Below are 24,917 nucleotides of genomic sequence, written 5' to 3'. Positions count from 1 at the left end.
GTATCAGTGAATGAAAACAAAACATAAATCGAATATGAAAATAGCACGGAAAGCCCTACTGATATCCCAATCACATACAGAGATGCCCACCGTTAAGATTTTGCTGTATTTTGTTTCCGTCGATCACAGTTCAGATGTTAAGACAACGTTAAAATTGTTCCGACGAGTTCATTTTTGACTAAATAGCATGGTCACATGCTTTCCTGTCGTAACGGTAACAGTACCCAGACGCTCTAGATCTATTGATCACAAGGCCGGGGCAGTCACAACTAACCTTGGTCTCACTCAGGTAATTGCATGCATGTTTACATTGAAACGGCATTGAGTGGACCAATCAGCTTAATCGTTTGCCCGAACAAAAGAGAACGAGGCTAAAAAAAAATCAAGTTGCGTCTCGGTCAAACAGCGTCTGTGCACGGAGTGTTCTTATGCATTGTATATAAAATGTACGTTTGCTGATGTGGCTCAAACTTGACCTTAAGGGTGTAGGCGCCAATAGGTCGTTAAACTCCAATAGAACTGAACTGATGTGGCTCGGAGTCCAAGTGTGCCTACTAAATTACAAATGTTCTTACCAAATTTCCTGATTGTTCCTACAAACACTTGACAGGGGCTGGCATCATTGTAAATAGAATGAAAGATGTGACAGCAGATTAATCTGTCCATGAATTCATTTGTTCAGTCCTTTCTTGATTGTGGATGGTTCCCTTGCAATAACTTCCAGCTTGAAAGTTTCTTCCCCATCCCTCAGCTCTCTCCCCCTCCCCACACCTTTCTTTCTGGCTTTCACTTTCTCACCATCTCACTCTCAATATGTTTTCATTACCATTTGTGTGTCAGGGTCACAAGGAATATTCGGATGGATTGTGCATAAAAAATGTATAAACATACATTGGAAATCGTATACTAACAGAAATACAACAGGGATAGAGTATGACATATTCACATACATATATAAAGTGCATGTGCACAAGCATAGATGTGCACACACATGCACGCACGCACGCACACACACACACACACACGCGCGCGCGCGCGCACGCACGCAACGCAACGCAACACATGCACACACACATTCAGTGCATCAATGCTTTAAGCATTACTTACGTATTGAATTTGGAGCTGATGACTAGGACTCCAATATATGATTGCTGGTAACAGGTTTTATAATTCCCTTTTATATATTTGGTGTCACTTCAAGGCAGAGGACGCTAACTGTTCTGGGGAAGAAGTTATTATTGCATTGTACTCTCACTTTGAGAGAAATCGTGGGATTGCGAGAAATCGTGGTCGTTCCCCTCCCACGTTTTCTGTCAATAGCGAGAATTGTGTGAGAAATCGTAGGAAGTGCCCCTTATTTTAAGCAAAAAAATTTCCTTTGTCATCGGAGTTGGGTTCATGACTTTTCCAAAAGCAAATCAAAGAGAAAAATGAAAGAGAGAAAAAGAAACGAGAAATGGGAGCGACAACAACGACAATCATGATAATGACAGTGGCCTTAGCAAAGGCATCAACATTAGATGGTGAAGGTAATGACACAGTACTGGTTTAAAAAGAAGTGTATGAGTGAGTGAGTGAGCGAATGAGTAAGTGAGTGAGTGAGTGATTGTGTGTGTGTGTCTTTTTGTGTGTTTTCATGGCTGGTTGACTTGCTCTTTTCTTTCTCTTTGTTTTTTGAAATGACATTTTCATGTTCTGAGTGTCTTCTATAAAACTGAGAATCTATTTGCATTGCAAATTTACATGCGAAAACATGCTGACACAAACAGATGGACAAATGAGTAAGCATAAAATGAACATTCTAAATAAATGTGACAGAAAAGTTCGTATCACAACAAATATCAAAACTATTTGGTTCAGTTTTCACGCTCCCAACATGAAGATAAAACATTTTTTTTCTATCATATTTATGTAGAGAGTTGAATTATTTTGTTATAACCTGTCAATCCCTCGGGGAAAGATTCGGTTCAAGTCTTACTATATTATATTTTATTATATTATCAGTGTTACATTTCATCATATCATGTAACGGTATGTGACATTACATCATATTATATCATATTTCTGTTTGAGTTATGTACATTGCCTCAATTTCGTTGTTTGCTGATGATTCTGATGTTGAATTTGAGGTCAGTGCATTGCAGTTATCCATCCTATGTGAAATACAATGAACAGATGTTTTTCAGTGTCATTACTGTTGATGTCTTCAAGAACGCCACTGTTGTTATCATTATCGTATTGTCATCCCCTCTTTCTGTTTTCTTTTTATCTCTCTGATTTTTCTCTTTGATTTGCATTTGGGAAAGACAAGAACCGAACTCCGATGACAATGGAAATCTTTTTTTTTTTTTCTTTTTTTTTAATATTAAAATAAGGGGGACTTCCCACGATTTCTCACATTTCTCGCAAACAAGAGAAAACGTGGGAGGGGAATGACCACGATTTCTCGCAAACCCACGAGTTCTCTCACAAACCGAGAGAAATCGTGGGATTGCGGGAACTCGTGGGCTTACAGGGGGAGAAAATACTGCTGAGTTTGGATTTCGAACCAGTGCACTCAGATTCTCTTGCTTCCTTGGCGGACGCATAACCTCAAGGCCATCACTCCACATAAGGAAATCAGTTCATTTTGGCTCTAACACCTCTGTGTTGATGACTTGAGGGAAGCGTCTTAAAGAATCTGAAAGCTTAATGTGATTCGTCCTCACTGATTGATTTTGCCTTTCTTTGTAGCCACATGTATACTTCATCCAGAGATGGTAGACTGAACCAAATGATCTTGGAGGCAGGTTAAACAGGGTGATATAGAGCTGTGGTTTCTGCCATAGAAATGTTTCAATACCTAGCACTGATAGCGATAGCGTCAACATATTTCCAGTGGCAGTCCTGTAGAAGTTGACCAGACATTTTTCAAATGCCAAAGAAAATGGAGGTACTGCTGTGCTTTCTTCACACGTTTTTCTTTTTCTTTCTTTCTTTTTTTTCCTCTTTTTTGTTATACTGTTTTTCTCCCATTTCAAACCATTCAAAATGTTCAGTTTACGAAATCTCAACATATTAATAATCACACTTCAATGACAGTTTGTATGGGGTCAGATTTTTCTTCCTCTTCTTTTTCTTCTTCTCCCTCAAGTGGATGTGATGCTCAGCTTTCTTCACATGTTTGATGTTTGTTTTTGTTTTTTTATTCATGTTCTTCTCCCATTTCAAATCATTAGAAATGATCTCTTCAAGAAAATCAAACTCATTAATAATCACCATTTGCTTGTCTTCTATGACAGTTTGTATGGGGTAAAAAATTTCCATCCACTTTTTTTTCTTCTTCTCCCTCAACTCTGTAAGAGTCATTGGGGCACCACAGAAAGGGACTGTTCAACAGATTCCTTTAGGCCCGTCAGCTGTGTGTCAAAGCCTGGGTATTTGCAAATGTTTTTCCTGTCCATTCTGCAATGTTGTCAGTTCATCATTAAATTGTTTTTCTGTCTTCTCCACAATCTCCCTCCCTCAACAGCTCCTTGGATGACTGTTTTAGCAAGTCAGTTGGATCTTATTACGTGGCCATGCCAGCATAGCTTTCTTTTCTTAACTGATGTCAGCAGATCTTCATAAGGCCCAGTGTGCTTTGATGATTTGGCACACGTGTTCATTGGTGATGTGATCAGTGTATCTTTAGCATGTCATTTCCATGGCTTGGATTCTTCTTTTCCAATCAGCTGTGAGGGTCCATGTCTTTGCATGCATACAGGAAGATGAAATATACCAGTGCATGCAGGAGTGCTTCATAGAGATGCTGCTGTCATGCCTTACATATTTCAGTCTGGACAGTGCTGATGTTGTCTTTGCTTCCCTTGAGATAATTTCTGGTTTGGATCCTTCATTGGTGATGATGGATCCCAGATGAGTGAATAATTCCCAGCTTCTGTCCCTGGACATTTATATCAGCAGTGACGGTGGTGTTGTAGCTGACCATCAACGCCTGTTTCCATGCGATATCATGTTGGTGTTTCATCCAGTTTTGTAACAAACTGGGCGAGTTCTTGCGCACTACCTCCCAAGCTCTTGATGTCATATGCAAAGCGAATTTCGTGATGGTTCTTCCTCCAGTGCTGACTGCTGACATGATGCATTCCAGGAGTGCGGTAGACAGCCGTAATGGACTCTAACTGAATAGCGCCCTGTGTGAGACTGCACTTGTCACTTTGGAGTATAGTTGCTGGTTGGTGTTGATAAGCTTTTACCCAGTGCCCTTTTTTGTGGTCCTTAGTGCTTCCTTTCAGACACTTGTCAGATGCCTTCTTGATGACTATTGAAACATGGTAGAATTCCCTCTGGTGTTGGAGGTGTTTTCCAAAAAGGTTAAAGATCTGTTCGATGGTACTTCTGCCTTTGTGGAGTCTAGCCTGTTCTACAGCAATTACGGTACTTTCTTGCAGCTGTAATATGTAGCTTGGCTGGTGTGGTAGTTCGTCGGGAGGGTGATGATAAGTGATTGGTTCCATGGCGTGGGCCATTCACCTGCGTGCCAGATTTGGTTGCAGATGGCAGTTAGGTTGTCAATTTCTGCCTTTCCGCCATGTTTCAAAAGTTCTGCAGGGATGTTGCATATGCCTGAAGCCTTGCCACATTAATTTTAGCAACTTCACTGCTGTTAAACATCCTCCCAGAGTATTGCACTATTAGTACACCTGGGTCCCCTTTGCTCTGTTTGTTGTAAAGGTCAGAGCAGTACTCAGTCCACTTTTTTTTATGTCTTGTTCCTGTATGAGACAGTTACCATGTTTGTCCTGGATGGTGCTGACTTGACTTTGTTTTTGTTTGGTCAGGACTTTTACGATCTTAAATTAAAGGCTTTTTGTGTTGTTGCTGTCAAGGTTTTTCTCGGTGCTTTCTCACAGCTGTTCAGTCCAATGTTCCGTTGCATTCTTTGTGTCTTGACCGATTTCCTTCTTCTTGGCGCTGTATTTCTCCTTTCCTTTCTCAATTTTCTTTTGTGGTTTTAGGCTCTTCCTTATGTCGCACATCTCTAGGATACTATTTGTGATCCATGGCTTGGATTTCTATTGGCTTACCCATTGGACCTCTTTTGCTGGTTCTGTCATCACTCCGTTGAAATTGTTTGTGGGGGCTTCAAGATCTTGAAGCAGAAGTAATGGGCTGAATTTTCCTCCTATGACTGCTTGGAATTGTTCAACAATGTCAGGATCTTTCAGTTTCTCAAGATTGAATTTGAGTCTGCCTTTTTCCCTGTCTTGTTGTTCCTTATATTGTTCATCATGGCAACGTCTTTGGGAACATTCTTTTTTTCAGCCAGTTGATGCCAGACCTGTTCCATTCTTTTTAATGAAGATTATAGTCTATCTGGCTGCGATGCTGGCTTTTTGGGGAGTGCTCTGCCGATCATCGTGATGCTACATGCTCACCAAGAGTGTTAGCAAGAGCCAAGTCATTGTCACTTGCAAATTCTAGCAGGCATAGTCCTATCGTTGGTATTTTAATTACATACAGTAGGGGCTGCAGAAATTCCTCCAGTCTTCTTGGACATCTGTCTATACCAAACTTGACATTCCAGTCACCCTGAGCAGTGAGGATGTCGTTCTTGTCAGACTTGCTGATGACTGTTTGAAGCTGAGTGTAGAATTTTTTTCAATCTGGTCTTCATCATTGTCTGATGTTGGGGTACTGCATGATGTTGAATGATTTGGCTTGTAAGTAGGTGGCCATGATCCAGATGGAAACTGGACAGCATCCAAGTAATGCGTTCTTTATGTTTTTGTTGACCAAAAACCCCACTCCATGTCTTCTTTTGATTTCCAACTAGTTTTACAAAGCCAGGGTTGTGCCAGGTTGTTGTTTTTCTTTAACTTTTTTATATTTCAAAAAGACATGTATACAATATACAGAAAACAGTATGAACAAACAGTAACATCCAATGAGCATTAGAAGAAAAAAGAATAGATGGATATTAAAAAAAATTAAAATGATATGATGTGAAAAAGGATTAATTGACAAACTACTTGACCAGTCATTCAATCAATCAGTGTTGACAAAAATGATAGTAGTAATGGTGATGATTTCAATAACTACAACACTTGTAAATGGATAGCAGTGAAATGAATTATAATGATATGATATAAATAATAATGAAACCAGTTATAACATAGCAGTAGCATCAATTGCGTCAAATACTACAATAACAGCAGCAGAGACAAGACAACAGCGGGTGATAGCATTATATTATGATAACATGGACAGTAGGTATATCACTTCTACATCACTGGAAAAGAAACGGTATGGCTAATAAAAAAAAAAAAGAAGTAAATAAAAACTGTCAGTACAAATGTATTTCAGTGAATATTTTTTTTCTAAATTCCACAAGGACTACTATGCTGAATGGTTACTTTGAAAAAGGCAAGATTATAATCAGGTAACAGTTTCCATAACTGGCAGGTAGCTGCTCCACTTTGTACAAAAAGTTGTGCCAGATTTATCTGTCAATTTCCTTGGTTAGACCTTTTAGTTTTCCAACTTGAGTGTTGTTATTTTTGTTGTGGCAAATGAATTGGTGTTCCTTCTACGGATATTATGTGGTTTTCCCCCCGTTGCACATTTTTCCCTTTTGCCTTGGTGGAGGCCATTGTCAACCCAGGCTGCGGCCGATCCGGTATGGTCTCTGTAATCTTTTCTTTCGTGAAGCGGCGTGTCTTGGGGAAGTCAAATCTTGCAGAGCCCATCCTTCTCCTTATCGGATTTTCTTGTTTGTTCACTCCCCACATGGGGAAGGTAGTACTGGGTTACTCTGACCTGACTCTGGGGTCATACTTGGTCAGACTTCTATCATCCTGCACATTGAAATGATATATTCTGTTGTTATTGTGTTGAGTTCTAAGTTGTTTTGATCACACCAGCTGACAAGTTCCAGTATTTCATCCCTGTATATTGACTCATCACTGTTCATAATCAGCCCATTTCGAATAGTGTCATCTATAGATTTAACCAAAGTATTACTTTCATCATGAGTTGCACTGTTATGTGAAAAATAAATACAATGTGGACAGAACACAACCTTGAGTGGTGCCTACGTTAATGCAGGTGCAAGAAGTGAGATAATCGAAGAACATGTGAGATGTAAGCAAACTCAATTCAGAGAGCAAATGTTATTTCATTTTTTTTTAAACAGCTTTGATTATACTGTTATGTTAAGTGCAAACGTATACCTATAACCAATAAAATTAACTCCTCCACAGTTGTTAGTTTTTCATAATGTCGGGATGTGGTGGAGACCAGTGCTAATGGCATCTTCAAATGATCCTGTTTGCTCTGCAGGAGAAGTGAAATCGGTCAAACATTGGGATAATGCACCTTTTTTGATACTGCAAAATTAATGGATCCGATGTTTTAATGATGACTGGTGTTAAAGCTTCAGAATGATAATCATAGTGACAAAAACATTTTCTTTGGAACAGGAGTGAGTGAGTTGTTTTTTTTTCAAGCAGTGTTGCATTATGCACGCCTGAAGGGACATATTGACGATGTCGGTGAAGACACTAAATAGCTAGATGCAACTTCTAAAGGCCTGGTGAGATGTTTTAATTGCCAGCAGTTTTCTTCATTGTTCTCTCAAACTAAGAAATGGACAGGGAAAGTTATCTTTCATGTGACCACATCAGAATATGATGGTTTGTTAACTTTGGAGTAAAATGTGTTTTGTTGATCTGTTATGATTGTGTCACTACTAGGCCTGTACCATGCCCATTCCAAAACCTGGCGAAGATCTGACAAATTCAAATTAAATACCCATACCACTCTTTCTCAAAACCCCTCCCTCACCCGACCCCCTCCCCCACCCCCACCCCCTGCACCCCATACTCCCCCCAATCTCCCTCTCTCATTCGTCATGCATGATGTTGGAGAAGAAGGAAACTGAGAGTGCTTATATGTCGGTTTTAAAAAAGATGAGTATTTAGTAAAGAGGGAAAGGCAGAGATAGAATCAGGTGCATGGATATGACGAGGAAGATTAATCCAGATATGAGGAGCAGCAAAGAGGAAAGAATGTTCACCATACGTTCTTGTATTGACCCAAGGAAGTTTCAGAAGGTAACAGTCAGAGGAAGAGAGGAGATTTCTTGAGGGAGTTTAAGCACTGATAAGGTCAGAAAGATAGATAGGTCCTGTGGAGTGGAAAGCAGAATAGCAGACACGCAACTTTGAATTGAATTCTTGCTTCCATGGGGAGAAATATGATCAGTATGTGGGACTCTGAGAATCAGACAGTCAGCATTGTTTTGAAGTTTTTTTTAATTCGCTGAAAAAGATTATGTGGACAGTCTGTGAGAAGATAATTACAGTACTGGATTCGTGACAGCACAAAAGCAGAAACAAGAATTTTCGTAGTTTCAACAGAAAGGTACTGACGAATACAGTTAATCCAGCGAAGTTCACAATTGTGTATATCAGATTGAGTGTGCATACTGAAGTTTAAGTCAAGATTGACTTTAAGGTTCCTTGCTGGTTTAGAAAACAACTTTGTCATCACCAACCACAATAGAGGCAGGGAAACAAACATATGTGGATATTCTTATAGAGGAAATAATCAGAGCTTCAGTTTCGTCATCATTTAACTTTAGTTTGTTGATTGTCATCCAGGATTTGACATCTAGAATGCAATCTTGCATTGACTGAATCAGACTGTCTATTTGGTTTGGTTCTGCAGACTCTTGTAGCTGGGTATCATTAGCAAAAGAGTGGTGAAGAGCAGAATGACTAGAAATGACATCGGAAAGAGGAGCAGTGTACATAACGAATAGAACGGGGCCCAAGACAGAGCCTTGTGGCACACCATAGGAGATCAGGGTTTGGGCAGACTTAAGGTTGCTAACAGAGACGATCTGGAAGACAATCATAAGCTGCATTTGCAAACTCATAGAGACAATTTTTAATTTCCGGCTGATGTGGAACCTGGAAACTAAGGGTCTTCTAGTTAACAATGTGGTTTCATCACTTGACTTTTGTTTGTTTAACAGATGTACAGGTGGCACTGCGCTCAGTGGCGAAACAGTTACTTTTGCAGGATCGAGTTTTTGGTGTCTTTTGGGTGTTTACAACGAGTGTGTGATTGCACGTGTTAATTTCCACGTGGATTGATCAAGTGTTTTGAATTGAATTGAATTCATCTAATGTGTTTGGAGTTCACTATTCCATGATTCGCAGTACAACATATTATGGCCACATATTTGTTTATCCAGAAAAAAAACATATGATACCACTTGGACAGTTGGAATTTATGTTTGTGCCTTTTTATGTATACGTTTCATTCCCCAGTCTGTGACCCTGGTACACTTTGAACTATTCTGTTCAGTGATGATGGATAAGAATGATGACTGTTCTGCTGTGGAGATCATGTAAGTTTGGACTGCGTGACAAAACTATACACTGTGCTTCCTTCCATGATATATCCCAGATTCTACCAGGCTTGGGTAATAGAGATAAATGCACTTTTAGTCAGAAACAACACTCCAAACGTTGCATTGGTGAAGTAAATGAAACTCAGTGGTGTGTTTCATTCTTCCTATTTAAGTCTGCAGCACATTCAGCTCTCAGGGTAGGTTGGGGTCATTTAGATTTTTTGTGTGTGATATTAGATGTTTGCTGCCGTTGATCCATGTGCTTATAGCATTGATATGCTTACTGATTTCCAAAAAATTACTTGTGATAAAAACAACACATCGAAACATGTGCTATTCTTGTGTTGATAGGATGTTCAACATACCACTGCCATTGCAAGGTAGCAATAGCATTGCACACTCTCAGCACTTCGAGCTGGTCAGCTTTCATTGCCAAGACAGCAGTACAAGAAAGGTCACCACTACTGTTGCTGGTGTGGGCAAAAGTAAGTATGTGTGTCCATATGTTATCAATATGTACATGTCAGTCATGTGTTTCTGCATGTGTGTAGTTATGTATGTGTATGAGATACGTGCCTGTGTCTTGCACAATCATATATGAATGTGCATGAGCTTGAGGAAGTGTGTCTGCATAAGAGGTTTTATGCCAGTGTGTGTGTGCGTGAAAATTTTCTTGTCACGTTTTCTGTTTCATTTTTGTTTTGTTTTTTACAATGTCCAGGTGTCTGCAGCAGTTCAGAATGCCTGAACAGCGGTGTGTGTCAGGTGACAGTTGCCAGCACCTATTCGTGTGTGTGTAGCAGTCGCTTTGAAGGTGCCAGATGTGAACTAGATACAAATCCATGTGCAGATTTTCCCTGTCACAATGAAGGTGAGAGAAAGAATGTGTCAAACGAAGTGTAAATTAAAATGTATTGTTGTAGCATTTATCCTTGTGCATAGAAAAAAGTTTTGATATTTCATCAAGATTGATTTGAGAACAAAGTCAGAAATAGTAAATATTTATCAGTACTTTAGTTTACACATTGTACAAACGAACCTGAGATACCTGCAGGCCCAAACCAAGACAGTGGAGCATCTCATCCATGAGCTTCTCTTTTTTTTTTAATGCTGCTGCCCTTGATATGCACACAGTCAGCCCAACTGCATATAACATCCTGCTTTACAGAAGCGACCAAGCTCTTTGGATTGGAAGTCAGCCTGAAAAAGATGGACGTTCTCCATCGGCCAGCACAATATTATTACTAACTCCTCAAATGACCAGATGAAAACAGTCCACCAGTTCAGTTACCTGGGGTGAACAGTATCATCATATGTCAAAATTGACAAGGAAATTGACAACAGACTTGCGAAGACAAACAGCGCTTTTGGCAGACTGTACCAATGAGTTTGGAACAAACAGCATCTTAAGAAAGGCACAAAGATCAGTGTGTACAGAGCCGTTGTTCTGACCACCCTCCTCGGTGAATCCGAGTCGCGGGCCACTTATCGTCATCACCTGCAACTTCTTTCTACCAGTACTGCCTCCACATTATCCTCAACATCAGCTGGAGTGACTTTGTTACCAACACCAAAGTCCTTGAACAAGCGATGATCACAAACACTGAGGCCATGCTGTTGAAGATGCAACTGTGCTGGGCTGGGAACATCACCAGGTTGGTAACCTGCCCAAAATTGTGCAGTGTGGGAAATCGTGGGATTGCTTGAAATCGTGGTTGTTCTCCTCCATCGTTTAATAATAATAATATAAATGGTATTCATAAAGCGCTGAATCTTTTGCAGAGACAAATCAAAACGCTTTCGCACCAGTCATTCACACGCATGCATAACTCTAAAACTGGAGAAACTGAAGACAAGGAAGAGGTAAGGAAAGGAGGCTATTTTGGGAAGAGGTGGGTTTTAAGGCCAGACTTGAAAGAGCTGGGTGTGGAGACTTGACGAAGCGAAAGAGGAAGTTCATTCCAGTTGTAAGGTCCAGAGACAGAGAAAGAACGGCGGCCAACAGTCGAGAGTTTTCTATCAATTGCGAGAAATCGTGGGAAGTCCCCCTTATTTTAATCAGAATATTTCCTTTGTTGGGTTCGTGTCTTTTTCCAATGCAAATCTAAGAGAAAATTGAGAGAGAAAAAGAAAAGAAATCTGAATCGTTACGCTCTGTTGCCCTTTGAACAAATTCACTGAGGTACGGTGGTGACCTGTGGTTGTGTACTTTGAACATGAGGACCATTTTATTGTATTCAAATTGCTTGTACAGTGGTAATATTTCCAGTTTTGTTAATTTCTTATCTGTTGATAGTGAGTGGTCTGGTAGAATAAGTTTAACTGCTCGTCTATGTAATGAGTTCATTTTTTTTTTTTGGAGCTGGTTGTGACTGGCAGAAGGAGATACAAGGAGTCAAGCTTCTCACGAATGCATGATATTTTGCCGGTGAAGAAGTCCGAAAACTTTTGAGGGAGTTCCTGCACCGAAAATGTTGTAGAAGATGAGTGTTTTTCATTTTACCCAGTAGATTGTTCGTGGTGCTGAAAAGCTGTTTGGCTTTGGTGCGTGCAAGGATTTTTTGAAGGGTAGAACTTTGACTTTGCCCTGTCAACAATGCTTGTTACACTATTCCTGGCTGTCTGAAAAATGTCCCAGTTGATGGTCAAACTAGTGGCACGCCAGTGCCTCTCAGCTCTCTTTCTCTCCCGCTTGACCTCCAACAGCTCTGGTCTCACGGTGTTGTACCAAAGCGACGGGGGACGATCAGGTGCCGAGTCGACGAGGCGTGCCTGTCGAGTACAGCGCGCAGGACAGTGGATAGCTGCTCAGCAGTCGGCTCAAAAGGGATATCAGTCAGCAGGTCAGCTTTGAATAAGTCAAAGTCAATTGAGGTCAGTGAGCGCACCTCCCTGTACACACGGGGCGTAGGAGGTTGGTGAGGTTCAGATGACACGTCACACTGTAATGGTCAGAGGACAGGGTGTGATCGACGGTGGCAGACTTAAGGAGGCAGTCCTCATTTCTGTGCAACACCCAATCGACGATGTGACCACGATTGTGTGTAGGATGGAAAAATCTCACTTCCATCTATCGCCTCACAATCCTGGGTTTCATGAAAATCGTGATTTATTGCCTGTTGCTATTCCCAGCAGATGATCACTGTGAACAGACATTTCACGGACAGGTCGGGGCCATGCCCCCTTACCCGTCCTCTGTCTGGCCTTCTACCTATTGTCTTATACCTCTTCTCTATCTCTCCTCCCCCACTTTCCAAATTACGTGCAAGTACTGCGCCATCCACTGTCACTCATGATCACTTGCTCAGAAGTGATGTCTAACTGGATGGATGGACGGAAGAATGTGGTGAATGGTGCTGTCAGACTTGTCCCTGCTGTTGCCATCACCTTTGAGTTTAAACGAATCATAGGACAAGATAGATCCATCTCTCATCGTAATACCTAATCATCTGCACAGCTTGCAAAGTTGTGTAAATCCGCGTGACTGAGACCATTGTCTTCACTTGACAAAGTGTCTGATGCCTGTTTGGCATGTGAGGCAAACCCTCTTTGCACGCTCACTTCAAGTGGTCCAGATAGCAAATAATTATTGAGAAGAAAGGGGTCTTCCACCTGACAAATTTCTCACTTAAATAGTATGTTTATAATCCAGACACATTAAACTAACAATTCAGAGTCTGTTTATATTCATTGTACCAAACTCCGATGAATGAAAAACCGCAATAGATGCAGGACCTCAGTGGATGGCTGTTTCCAGGCACTTTAGCAACAATTTTTGCAGACCGTCAGCTGATGTATTATAGGCACTGAAGGGGTTAAGATAGGGAAAAGTCAGTTCTTTCCACACATTCTAATAACTTATGACAATGCACTTCTAAGAATGGCTCAACAAAACTTTGATATATTTCTTTTAATCTCTTTCTCCCCCGCTTCTCAAATGACGTGAAAGTACTGTGCCTTCGCTGTCACTCATGATCACTCGCTCAGAAATTATGTCTGGTTGGATGGATGGACTGAAGAATGTGGCGAATGGTGCTGTCAGTCTTGTCATGTCGTAGTCATCATCTTTGAGTTCAAACGAATCATAAGACAAGACAGATCCACATAAATAATTTTTTTTTTTTAGAATCCAGACACATTAAACTATTTAGAGTCTGTTGATGTTCATTGTACCAAACTCTGATAAAGGAAAAATCGAAACAGATGCAGGACCTCAGTGGATGGCTGCTTCCAGGCACTATGGCAACAATTTGTGCACGACGTCAGCTGATGTATTATAGGCACTGAACGGGTTAAAGTAGGGAACAAGTCAGTTCTTTTAACACATTCTAAAAACTAATGACAGTGCACTTCTAAGAATGGCACAAAAAAGTTTTGATATATTTCTGCAGTCAGGTTACTGTTACATTCTTCAATCTTAATCACTTTTATTTGACATACTGACACACGTCGTTTTACCATTTTTAGTTCAAATAGAAATTTCTTCTTTTTTTTCTTTTTGCTGCGTCATCATCTGCACCGTTTCAGTAGCATTACTGCCACGCCGCTAATTCCGAGTCCCCTATACATAGCCACACCCACGGTTCCATCTGTCGCAGTCCCAGGGCCGGCAGTCCACAGGGAACCATCAATGTCAGGTCGCCAGGAGGCCACACACCAGAGACCCTGCACTACTTCTGAGTCACTTCGGTGGTGTTCCGTAGTGCCTGTTCTGATTTAACTTACTTAGGACACCACCTACTAAGCCCCCTGATGATGACAATAATGGCTTAGTTGTGGAGCCAGACTGAGTGAGCATCTCCCCCAGAGTGGAGACCACCACCACGTCCATCCAACGGCAGTTCCCCCATAAATCCACCGACATTGAAGACTTTGACAAGTCTCAACCCAAGCGCGGAAGTGGAGGGGTATCGAAACTGAGGTCACCATGAGAGCAGGGCATGAAAGGCCACATAATTTGGGAGCTTTTTTATATTGAGGATGAAGGAGGAGGATGACGATGATGATGATGACGATGCTGCTATAGAGGTCCATTTAGGTTTTGGACACAATACAGCTTGTACGCCAGTTACAAGACCTGAAAGAAAGAAAAGAGTGGAAGAAAGCCATGAAAACATTTCATCAACACTATCATTTCACCCACTCTGGGAAAACATGGTTGGGAATGGCCAGGAGACAGAACTGATGCAGAGATGAAACTACTCATAGAAGAAACTAGTAAAGAAGAGGACATTATCTTATATACAGATGGTTCAGTCACCAAAGACCAGTATGGTTGGGGATTCACTGCAAAACAAAACAGAAAAACAGTTAGGGAAGAGAATGCCACACACAGAGTGACAACCTCCAGCTTGACAATGGAAGTTGAAGCTGTGACACATGCTGTCCAGTGGCTGTCGTCTATTGTGCGCCTGGAAATCAGCATGTGATTTTGACTCTCAGTGAACCTCCTGCAAAAAATTGAAAGTGGGAAAAAGCTTTCATGAATATAACAATTACTGTTGAATAATGTTTGTTACGCTATACTGAATTCAGAATCTTCCGGTGGCATTTTTTCTTACATTTCTACATGCATTTTTTGCCACAGTGTGACAGAATATTTATTTCAAGAATAAGAAGCATGAACGCCAATATATCAAGAAGAAAATGGAAATCAGGCTTATTTATTGCCGACAAAACATGAATATATACTGACTATCATATGTTCATACATACATTATACATTCCAAAATAAATTTCAGTGTCACTGATATCTACATACATACAAATATATTATTATAGATAAAAACAACCACCTTTACATACATATGTTATTGTATAAACATTAGCATACACACATATCTACGTAATGTACTAAACATATGAAAATTATAGCAAAGTTATGCTCATATATTCAGCATGAAAAAGTCTGAAAGAATAAGCATAACATGAATAAATGGAACAAGAAATAAAGTATGACAGCAGTATTTATTGTTGTTGGAATTTGCATTCACTTTTTATAAATGCGTGAATTTTGACATCATGATCGATATTCTGAAGAGCAAGACATGATCAAAGGAACTACTGTCTGGAGTACACTTACTTTTATCTAGAATCCTTTGCCCTTTACTATTCAACGTTAAGGTATATTATTTTTTGTTTGTCACATATATTCCTTAATTCTATAGGTATATGTATATGCGATTTCACACTGAAAAGTATGCTATTATTGTATTTGAATGGGAATAGATCAAGTATTTTGATGAAAATGATTTGAAGCAGAATTTCATTCTCACCACATGGCCATCACACCACAGACTCAACAAACTTGATTGGCAGTTTGTGTTGCAGTCCCTATTTTAGCAGTTATCTAGGGAGAGCTGGACAGTACAAGGTCTTCAGAGAAGAAGCCCCCCTCAGTCAAGTGTTTCGGCCCTGAACTCCTAACACTGTACGGGGGCTGGGCCACACCCAGGTCATGACTCCTAGATGTCCTTGTATTACTTTTTTTTTCCTGGTCCTCTGCAGGTTCAAACCCGCACCTCCAAGGTGGTCGCCACTTCAGGAATGATTCACCTTTTCTGGCAGACGTTTTAACCACTGAGCCATTGTACGCCTAGTTTGAGTAGGGAAATTTAATCCTTATGAAGTTTACTTTCATTCCTCCTCGACCAGATCCAGCTGGAACTCTTTTCTGCTGCTTCTGCCTTGAGAGCCCATGTCCTCTCTCTGCCAGACTAATCCTCACTGCTGCAGCGCATCTGACATCACTTGACTAAATTAAATATCAAAAGCAATGTTGTTGCATTCTTCTTCATGAGATAAATAAACGTGATAGTATTGAACGTAATAACGCCGTTTAAATCATGGTTTTTTTTGTCTGTTTTATCATATCTCGATTTTTCTTTTAATTTGGTGGTAAAGGAGATGTTGCCATCGCTTCAAGCACATCACAACACATGGTAGATCTGCACGAACCAGTCTACAACGGGCTGATGAAGAAACGATCAATTCAGTTTTTCTTTTATGTCCATTCCAGATAATTCGTGTCCACTGTAGGATAGTTACATGCAGTAAACACGTCGATGGTGTAGTTAGTATCACTGTATGTGTTCTGTTAGGGGGTGCACGGGAGGGGTAGTACCTCTAGAGGGGAGGGCTTGTCACGCTCTTCCGGGAGTGGTTCGTCCTCTATTGGTCCACACCGGCACCCAGCTCTCACCTATAGGTCCTAGAAGCTGCTAGCATGCGGCAGCGCCCAACCCCCGGGCAACAGCTTTGACAGGCTGGCTAAACTTGGTGAGGGTAGCCGACGGGTCTCAAACCCTTGGTGAGTTAGGGCTTGTCTACCCAAGCATGTGAAGACTGGATCCAGTGGACTCTGCGGAACAAACCTTCATGGTTCAACGGAGAGGAAGGCGGTTGCAGCAGAGCACTGTTGAGTGCTGAGGGCAGGATGAGGCACATAGGACATCCTGGTCATCCACTGCATCCGTTTCCATCTCCAGTCGTCTTGACCTCGTCTGGCCACTGGATACAGACGGTCTCGGATAAGAGAGTGAGGTCGACGGTGCGCAACTTCTCCTCACTGTAAACAAAGTCATCGTGAAAGTCATCAGTCATCCTTCATCCCATACCATCATTTTCCACAAGCCCTGTGGCGACAGGCGAGCGACGAAGCGACAGGTGTGGGTACACTGGCAGTCGTAGCCGCGGACCTGCACACAGGCGGCTAAGGCCATAGGGTCGTTTTTCACCGACTGGAGCAGCGGTGGAGATCGGCAGACCCCTGAGTGACTGAGCAACCCTCTTCAGGACAACACTACTCACCTCCCTGGCATGATGAAGGGGATAGAAAAGGTGCCCTAAACATTGCCTGCTCCACACCACCCTAGTCAGCATACCGCGGCTGACGGGGACCCTACTCAAGCGGTCGACACACAAAGGAAACAAAGAAGAAAAAAAGAGCAGCCCATTGACCATTGCCACATGGAACGTGCGTACGCTTCTGGACAGAGGTGACTCAGACAGACCACAGAGACGCACAGCACTCATTGCGAGTGAACTAGCCAGGTACAACATCGACATCGCTGCCTTAAGTGAGACCAGACTGGCAGAAGAAGGCGAACTCTGTGAGCAAGGCGCAGGCTACACCTTCTTTTGGCGTGGTCGCGGACCTGAAGAGAGACGTGAGGCTGGAGTTGGCTTTGCAGTGAAGACAACCCTCGTTGGCAAGCTGGCTGGCCCCCCGGGAAGGAGTGAACGATCGCCTGATGACGATGAAACTCCCTTTATTCAACGGGAAGAAGTTTACCACCATTGTCAGCGCCTACGCGCCCACCATGACCAACCCGGATGAGATCAAGGACAAGTTCTTCGAGGGCCTGAACGCTGTCATCACCATTGTTCCCAACGCAGACAAGCTCATCATTCTTGGTGACTTTAACGCGAGAGTTGGCTGTGACAGCACCTCCTGGGAAGGCGTGATTGGGAAGCATGGGGTTGGCAACTGTAACAGCAATGGTCAACTACTTCTCCAGGCATGTGCCGAGCACGACTTTCTTATCACAAATAGTCTTCTGCCTCCCTACCCGTAACAGGACGTCATGGATGCATCCTCGCTCTGGGCATTGGCCTCTCATCGACTTTGTCATCGTCAGGAAGAGGGACAGGCAGGACGTACGAGTCACGAGGGCCATGTGCGGCGCCAAGTGCTGGACAGACCACCGCCTTATTGTCTCCACTGACACTCTGGAGGAACGCCTTGAGTCCACCGTGCTGGACAACCAGAATGTGGCGGCAGCATGGGGCGCACTGCATGAGACGGTGTACAACACCTTCTGCCAGGAAGCACAAAGACTGGTTTGATGAGAACTGCACTGAGATCAAGCAGCTGCTGGAAGACAAACGCCAAGCCTACAGAGCCCACATTGAAGATCCCAAGTCACAGTCAAAGAAAGACATACTGAAGAGCGCACGCAGCACCATCCAGCTGAAGCTGCGGCAGATGCAGGATTCCTGGTTGAGCAACATAGCTGATGAGATCCAGGGCTTTGAAGAACTTCTATAACGGCCTGAAAGAAGTCCACGGTCCCACCACCTCCGGATCTGCTCCACTCCTCAGTGCTGATGGTTCTACCCTAATCACTGACAAGGACGGGATCCTTGAGAGATGGGCTGAACACTTTGACAGCATACTGAACCGCCCTTCCACCATCAATGATGAAGCCATCGACCGACTCCCCCAGGTGCCAGTCAGTGAGTCGTTGGATGCCATTCCAACTTTGGAGGAGACCCAGAACGCTATCCGTCTGCTATCCAATGGCAAAGCCCCTGGCTCAGACTCCATTCCAGCTGAGGTCTACAAAGAAGTGTTATGGCGCTGACCGAGAAACTTCATCAGCTGTTCCAGCTCATCTGGCAGCATGAGGCAGTTCCACAGGACTTCAAAGACGCTTCCATCATACACCTGCACAAGCGCAAAGGAAATCGTCAGGCCTGTGACAACCATCGTGGAATATCCCTGCTGTCCGTTGCAGGCAAGACTGGCCAGAGTGCTACTCAACCGTCTCATAGCACACCTTGAGCAAGGTCTCCTACCAGAGAACCAGTGTGGCTTCTGGAAAGAACGCGGGACTATCGACATGGTGTTTGCTGCCAGGCAGCTCCGGGAGAAGTGTCAGGAATCTGACCAAGGCCTTCGATACTGTTAGCAGAGATGGCCTTTGGAGAATCATGGCGAAGTACAGATGTCCCAGAAAGTTCATCACCATCATACGGCAACTACACGATGGGATGCTGGCCCGAGTCCAAGACAACGGAGAGACTTCAGAACCATTCCCTGTCTCCAACGGAGTCAAGCAAGGGTGTGTTCTTGCCCCCACCCTGTTCAGTCTCATGTTTTCAGCCATGCTGACATAGGCCTTCAGAGACGCTGACGTAGGCATTGGCATCAGGTACCGCACAGATGGCTCACTCTTCAGCCTCAGGATGCTTCAAGCAAAAACCAAGGTGAGGACAGACACCGTCAACGACTTCCTATTTGCTGATGACTGCGCTCTCAACGCTGCCTCCGAAACTGACATGCAACACAGCGTCGACAAGTTTTCTGCTGCCTGTGACAACTTTGGCCTCACAATTAGCACAAAGAAGAATGAGGTGATGCACCAGCCAGCTCCAGGAAAGCCTTACTTTGAACCAAACATCTTCATCAACGGGCAACGACTGAACGCGGTGGACAAGTTCACATACCTGGGCAGTACACTCTCTCGCACAGTTGTCATCTACGACGAGGTGAATACCAGACTCGCCAAAGCCAGCGCTGCCTTCGGCAGACTCCATAAGAACGTTTGGAACAGGAGAGGCATCACCCTGGAGACGAAGCTCAAAGTATGCAAGGCCATAGTTCCCACCACACTGCTGTATGGATGTGAATCATGGACGGTCTACAAACGCCACGCCAAAAAGCTGAACCACTTCCACACCACCAGCCTCAGAAAACTCCTCGGCATAAAGTGGCAAGAGAAGATCCCTGGCACAGAGGTGCTCACTCGTGCAAACTTGCCCAGCATCTACACCATCTTGATGCAGGCCCAGCTGCGCTGGGCAGGCCATGTAGTTCGCATGCCAGACCACCAGCTCCCCAAGAAACTGCTGTACGGCGAACTCCAACATGGCAAGCGCTCCCATGGAGGCCAGAGGAAGTGCTTCAAAGACAGTCTGAAAGCTTCTCTGAAGGCCTTCAGCATCAGCCACGACACATGGGAGCTGAATGCAATGGACAGACCAAAGTGGCGTTCAGCTGTCCACAAAGGCGCCAAATCCTGTGAGGCCAACATAATCGCTGCAGCAGAGCAACGCAGACAGGCCAGGGAAAGCAGTGCCGGCAAGTCCCCGACAGCCGTCACCATCCCCTGTCCACACTGCGTCAGAACCTTCCTGGCGCGAATTGGTCTGACCAGTCATCTGCGCACCCACAGAGCCCAACCCACCCACCCCAAGGATGACTAGATGGTCCTCGTCGATCCCGACGGACGAACCACCAGTGTGTTCTGTCCAGAATATGTATTTCTTTCTTTTTAATTGTGAACAGGAAAAACGAGGTCGTGTCTTCTTCTCACCAAATACAACCTACCTTCAGTAGGAAGCGGTTTTTGGAATTTTCGGATTTCGGAACGAACGTCAACGAAATAAACTGTTAATGATCCGGAAACACGGCTTAATTCTAGAGACTTACAACCTATTGTTGGTATGACTGCGAAGATTATTTTTCATACTATGTTTAAGCCAAATTTTGTTTTGGCAGACAAAGTATTTCCAGCGAAAATGGCAATGTTAAAGTTTTCCATGGACACACACACACACACACACACACACACACACATCGAACACCGGGTTATAACATGGACTTACTTTGTTTACACATGTGAGTTTACAATGCACGTATGACCTATGCAGCGAACAAGTGATTATGGTTGAAGAATTGAAACTTGCCATTGTAAAAACATTAAAAAATAAAAATAAAATAAACCTGTAAGTAGAATATGAATACACTGTTGAAAATATGACATAAAGTGGTTCAAACTAATGTAAGAAGCAAGTAAATACAACACTAGTTGGACTGCCTTGTCACTTTGTAGTTTAGTGTCACTGAATAATACACAGTTTTTTGTTTTTTTTTTTTTTTTTTGTTTTTTTGTTTTTTTTGCAAAGTTCAAATAGTTGTATTACTTTTCGACAGTATTACTTTTCGACACAATAAATTTGGGCTGCTCTTCCCAGAGAGCACATCACTACAGTGCAGTGCCACCCTTTTCTTTCATTTTCTTTCTGTCAGCAGGTGTATTTGTATTCTTATCAAATTGGATTTATTTTTACAAATCAGCCTTAAATAACTCAATGGTTGGTGACTAGTTTCATGGCAGTTAACTCTGCTCTCTTCCGATCAAACATGCACATATGCACACACACGTGTAGTTTTATTTCCATATGCTTCAACTCTTCTAAGTTCTCCATAATGTTTTATCACAGGTTAGTTTTGTCATCAAATTTCTTTCCACTTCCCCTTCCTCACTTCCACAGCTTTTCAAACGAACACACTCTACACTTCTGCTTCGCCAGTGTCATTTATATTGAACCTACATCAAAGAAGACAGGCTGGGACCAACACAGAGCAAGACTGCCCCCCTCAAATCCTCCACTGGGGAAGTAATCAACGATCGTAGCAAGCAGATAGAGAGATGGGCAGAACACTACTCCGACCTCTACTTCACAGAAAACATAGTGTCCAACTCAGCCCTCGATGCCATCAAGTGCATGCCGGTCATGGAAGAACTTGACGCAGAGCCAACTGAGGACAAACTCAGCAAGGCCATTAACAGCCTGACATCAGGCAAGGCACCTGGCAGTGACGGAATTCCCCCAGACCTCATTAAACACTGCAAGACTGCTCTTCTGCATCCTCTGCACACAGTCCTCTGTCAGTGCTGGAATGAGGGAGCTGTACCGCAGGACATGAGGGACACCAAGATTATCACCCTCTACAAAAACAAGGGTGAAAGGAGCGACTGCAACAACTACAGAGGCATCTCACTTCTCAGCATTGTAGGCAAAATCTACGCTCAGGTCCTCCTAATTCGCCTGCAGAAACTGGCTGAACGCGTTTACCCGGAATCACAGTATGGTTTCCGAGCAGAGAGATCCACGGTAGACATGATCTTCTCCCTTCGCCAAATCCAGGAGAAGTGCAGAGAGCAGAGGATGCCCCTGTATGTCGCATTCATTGCCCTCACCAAGGCCTTTGACCTAGTCAGCAGAGACGGCCTTTTCAGGGCTCTTCGAAAGATCGGCTGCCCCCCCAAACTGCACAGCTTGATTGAGTCCTTCCACTCCAACATGAAAGGGACGGTGCAGTTTAATGGTAACCTCTCCAAGCCCTTCGACGTACGCAGCGGTATCAAACAAGGCTGTGTCCTCGCCCCGACCCTATTTGGAATCTTCTTTGTTCTTCTCCTGAGACATGCGTTCAGCACAGTGCAAGAAGGGATCTACCTGCGGACCAGATCAGATGGCAGGCTCTTCAATCTTGCCCGCCTCAGAGTAAGGATAAAAGTCCGCTAAGCCCTCATCAGAGACATGCTCTTTGCTGACGATACCGCAGTTGTGCCCCACACCCAGCGGGACTTGCAGTCACTATTGGACCGCTTCTCCCAGGCCTGCAAAGATTTCGGCCTGACCATCAGTCTCAAGAAGACAAATGTCCTAGGCCAAGACACGCCATCTCCACCAGCCAGCACCATTGATGACTACGAGCTTGAAGCCATCCATCAATTCACTTACCTTGGATCCACAATCACCGACAACCTCTCCCTTGACACCGAGATCCACGAGGGGATCGGGAAGGCAGCCACAACGCTAGCTCGCCTCAGACAAAGAGTGTGGACAAATCCCAAGCTGACCACGAAGACAAGGATAGCTGTATACAACGCCTGCGTCCTCAGGACCTTGCTGTATGGCAGTGAGGCGTGGACCACACATGCTCGTCAGGAGAAAAGGCTCAATACCTTCCACCTGAGAAGCCTACTGCACATACTCGGCATATCCTGGCAAGACAAGGTGACAAACACCGAAGTCCTGACTCGCGCTGGCCTCCCGACCATATACACCATGCTGAGACAGCGTCGGCTGCGCTGGCTGGGCCACGTTCGCCGCATGGAAGATGGTCGCATCCCAAAAGACATCCTTTATGGAGAGCTCGCCACGGGGCAGAGAAGCATCGGCCGCCCAAATCTGAGATACAAAGACGTGTGCAGACGTGACATGAAGGCGCTTGAGATCAACACTGAATCCTGGGAGGAACTTCAAGATGACCGCAACAGATGGAGAAGCGCTCTCAAGAATCAGCTACGGATTGGTGAGGACAAACTGTCAGCTGCTGCAGCAGAAAAGCGAGCTCGCAGAAAAGGGATGGCAGCCGACAGACCAGCATCAGCTTACACATGTGATCGCTGCGACAGAGACTGTCTCTCTCGCATGTGTCTCTACAGTCACAGGCGACGCTGGTTGGTCCAAACAGACAGCCCAATCAGACATTAGGTCGGATATACTCTATCCATGGTCAGCCATGACCGAAGGAGGCCTACTACTACTACTACTACATAAAAGAAACAAAAAACAAACAAATGGATGAATTAACACACTTGCAAACTTATACACAGGCGTGTGCACACGAACACCCCCCCCTCCACCCCCCCCCCCACACACACACACCACATGCATGCATACGTATACACACACTCTGCTTCCTTTCCCACAGATCCTTACCTCCACACACCACAGGAGCTAGGTGTCCAGAAAGCAGAAATGTAGGGCAGTACACTGACTGGGCCAAAGGACTCGTGAAAGCCCTGTGTTCATGAAATGGATAGATTGAAAGATACTGTGTCTTGTAAAGCGATCGAGGCACACAAGTGAGTTGAAAGTGAGAACATGTGTGCATGTGCACACAGTTGCGCATGCATGTACACACAAACACACATGTACACAAATATGCATGCAATGCACGCTCGCATGCACACACTCACCACCCACCCACTATTAAACCCGGTCAGCTGATACTTGAAGACGTACTTTTAGAATGTTTGGAAAATTTGTAAGTGCTGCGAAAAACTTAATAGCATGGAGAACTAATCAGCTTGTTTTTCTGTATTTTATTTCGTTTTATTTATTTATTTTATTTTATTGGTGACTTACTTTTTGTGTGTGGTAAGTGTGACTGTGTATGTATGTCTTACAAACCTTGTTAAAGTTTAAATTACAATTAAAACTGATTCTGACACACACACACACACACACACACACACACACACACACACACACAGTTCATACATCTGAGAATTCTACGGTTTTAACTGTTGAAGATAATAAACTGAATATATGGGATGAAATAGAAAAGGAGAACCAGGACATGCCTATGGTTACAATCTATTCCGTTTGTCATACTGTAAAACAAATAGATCCTATCAATTAGAAATTGGAACTCCCTCTCCAGGTCAATGCCTGATTGACAAGGAGGTTCCCAACACCTTTGTCTGCCACTGTCCCAATAACCTGTTGGGAATGAGGTGCACATATGGCCCAAACTGCCGACCCAATCCCTGTCTCCATGGAGGCATCTGTATTGAGGGACCTACATCTGCTCTTTGTCATTGCTCACCCGGTTTTGCAGGTGAGATGAAGACAGTTACTTGATTATTCTATTGGAATATTTGTTTGATGGATATGTGTACATTTGCATGCGAAGCAGAGATGCCTGCCTGATTGGTTTTGCCCCTGTCATTCATTTTGTTGGCAGATACAGTTTAAGGTGCACACATGCAGATTTAACAAATATGAACATTAAGATGTTTTTATGAATAAAACCTTAACAGATCAATACATATATAACCATCATAAGAAAATGAAAAAATGATGAGGGGCTTCCATGAACAAATTCTTTAGATTTATTTGGTTTAGAGGTTTTTTAAAGGATGATATA

At 43.4% G+C, this 24,917-nt stretch overlaps 1 protein-coding gene across 1 annotated transcript in view; it reads left to right on the top strand.

Moving 5' to 3' along the window:
* LOC143298658 (protocadherin Fat 1-like) overlaps window positions 1-24,631 on the top strand; it is a 351,658-nt gene extending 327,027 nt beyond the window's left edge. The window contains exons 37-39 of the mRNA XM_076611542.1: window positions 9,755-9,888; window positions 10,125-10,274; window positions 24,432-24,631. Coding sequence (XP_076467657.1) covers window positions 9,755-9,888; window positions 10,125-10,274; window positions 24,432-24,631 — 484 coding nt within the window. The remainder of the gene's footprint in view (window positions 1-9,754; window positions 9,889-10,124; window positions 10,275-24,431) is intronic.
* Window positions 24,632-24,917: the final 286 nt, after the last annotated feature.

Source organism: Babylonia areolata, chromosome 24 (genome assembly GCF_041734735.1).
Source record: "Babylonia areolata isolate BAREFJ2019XMU chromosome 24, ASM4173473v1, whole genome shotgun sequence".
Classification (NCBI taxonomy): Eukaryota; Metazoa; Mollusca; class Gastropoda; order Neogastropoda; family Buccinidae; genus Babylonia; species Babylonia areolata.
Note: the sequence above shows the minus strand (reverse complement) of the source record. Positions and strands in the feature narration are given on the sequence as shown.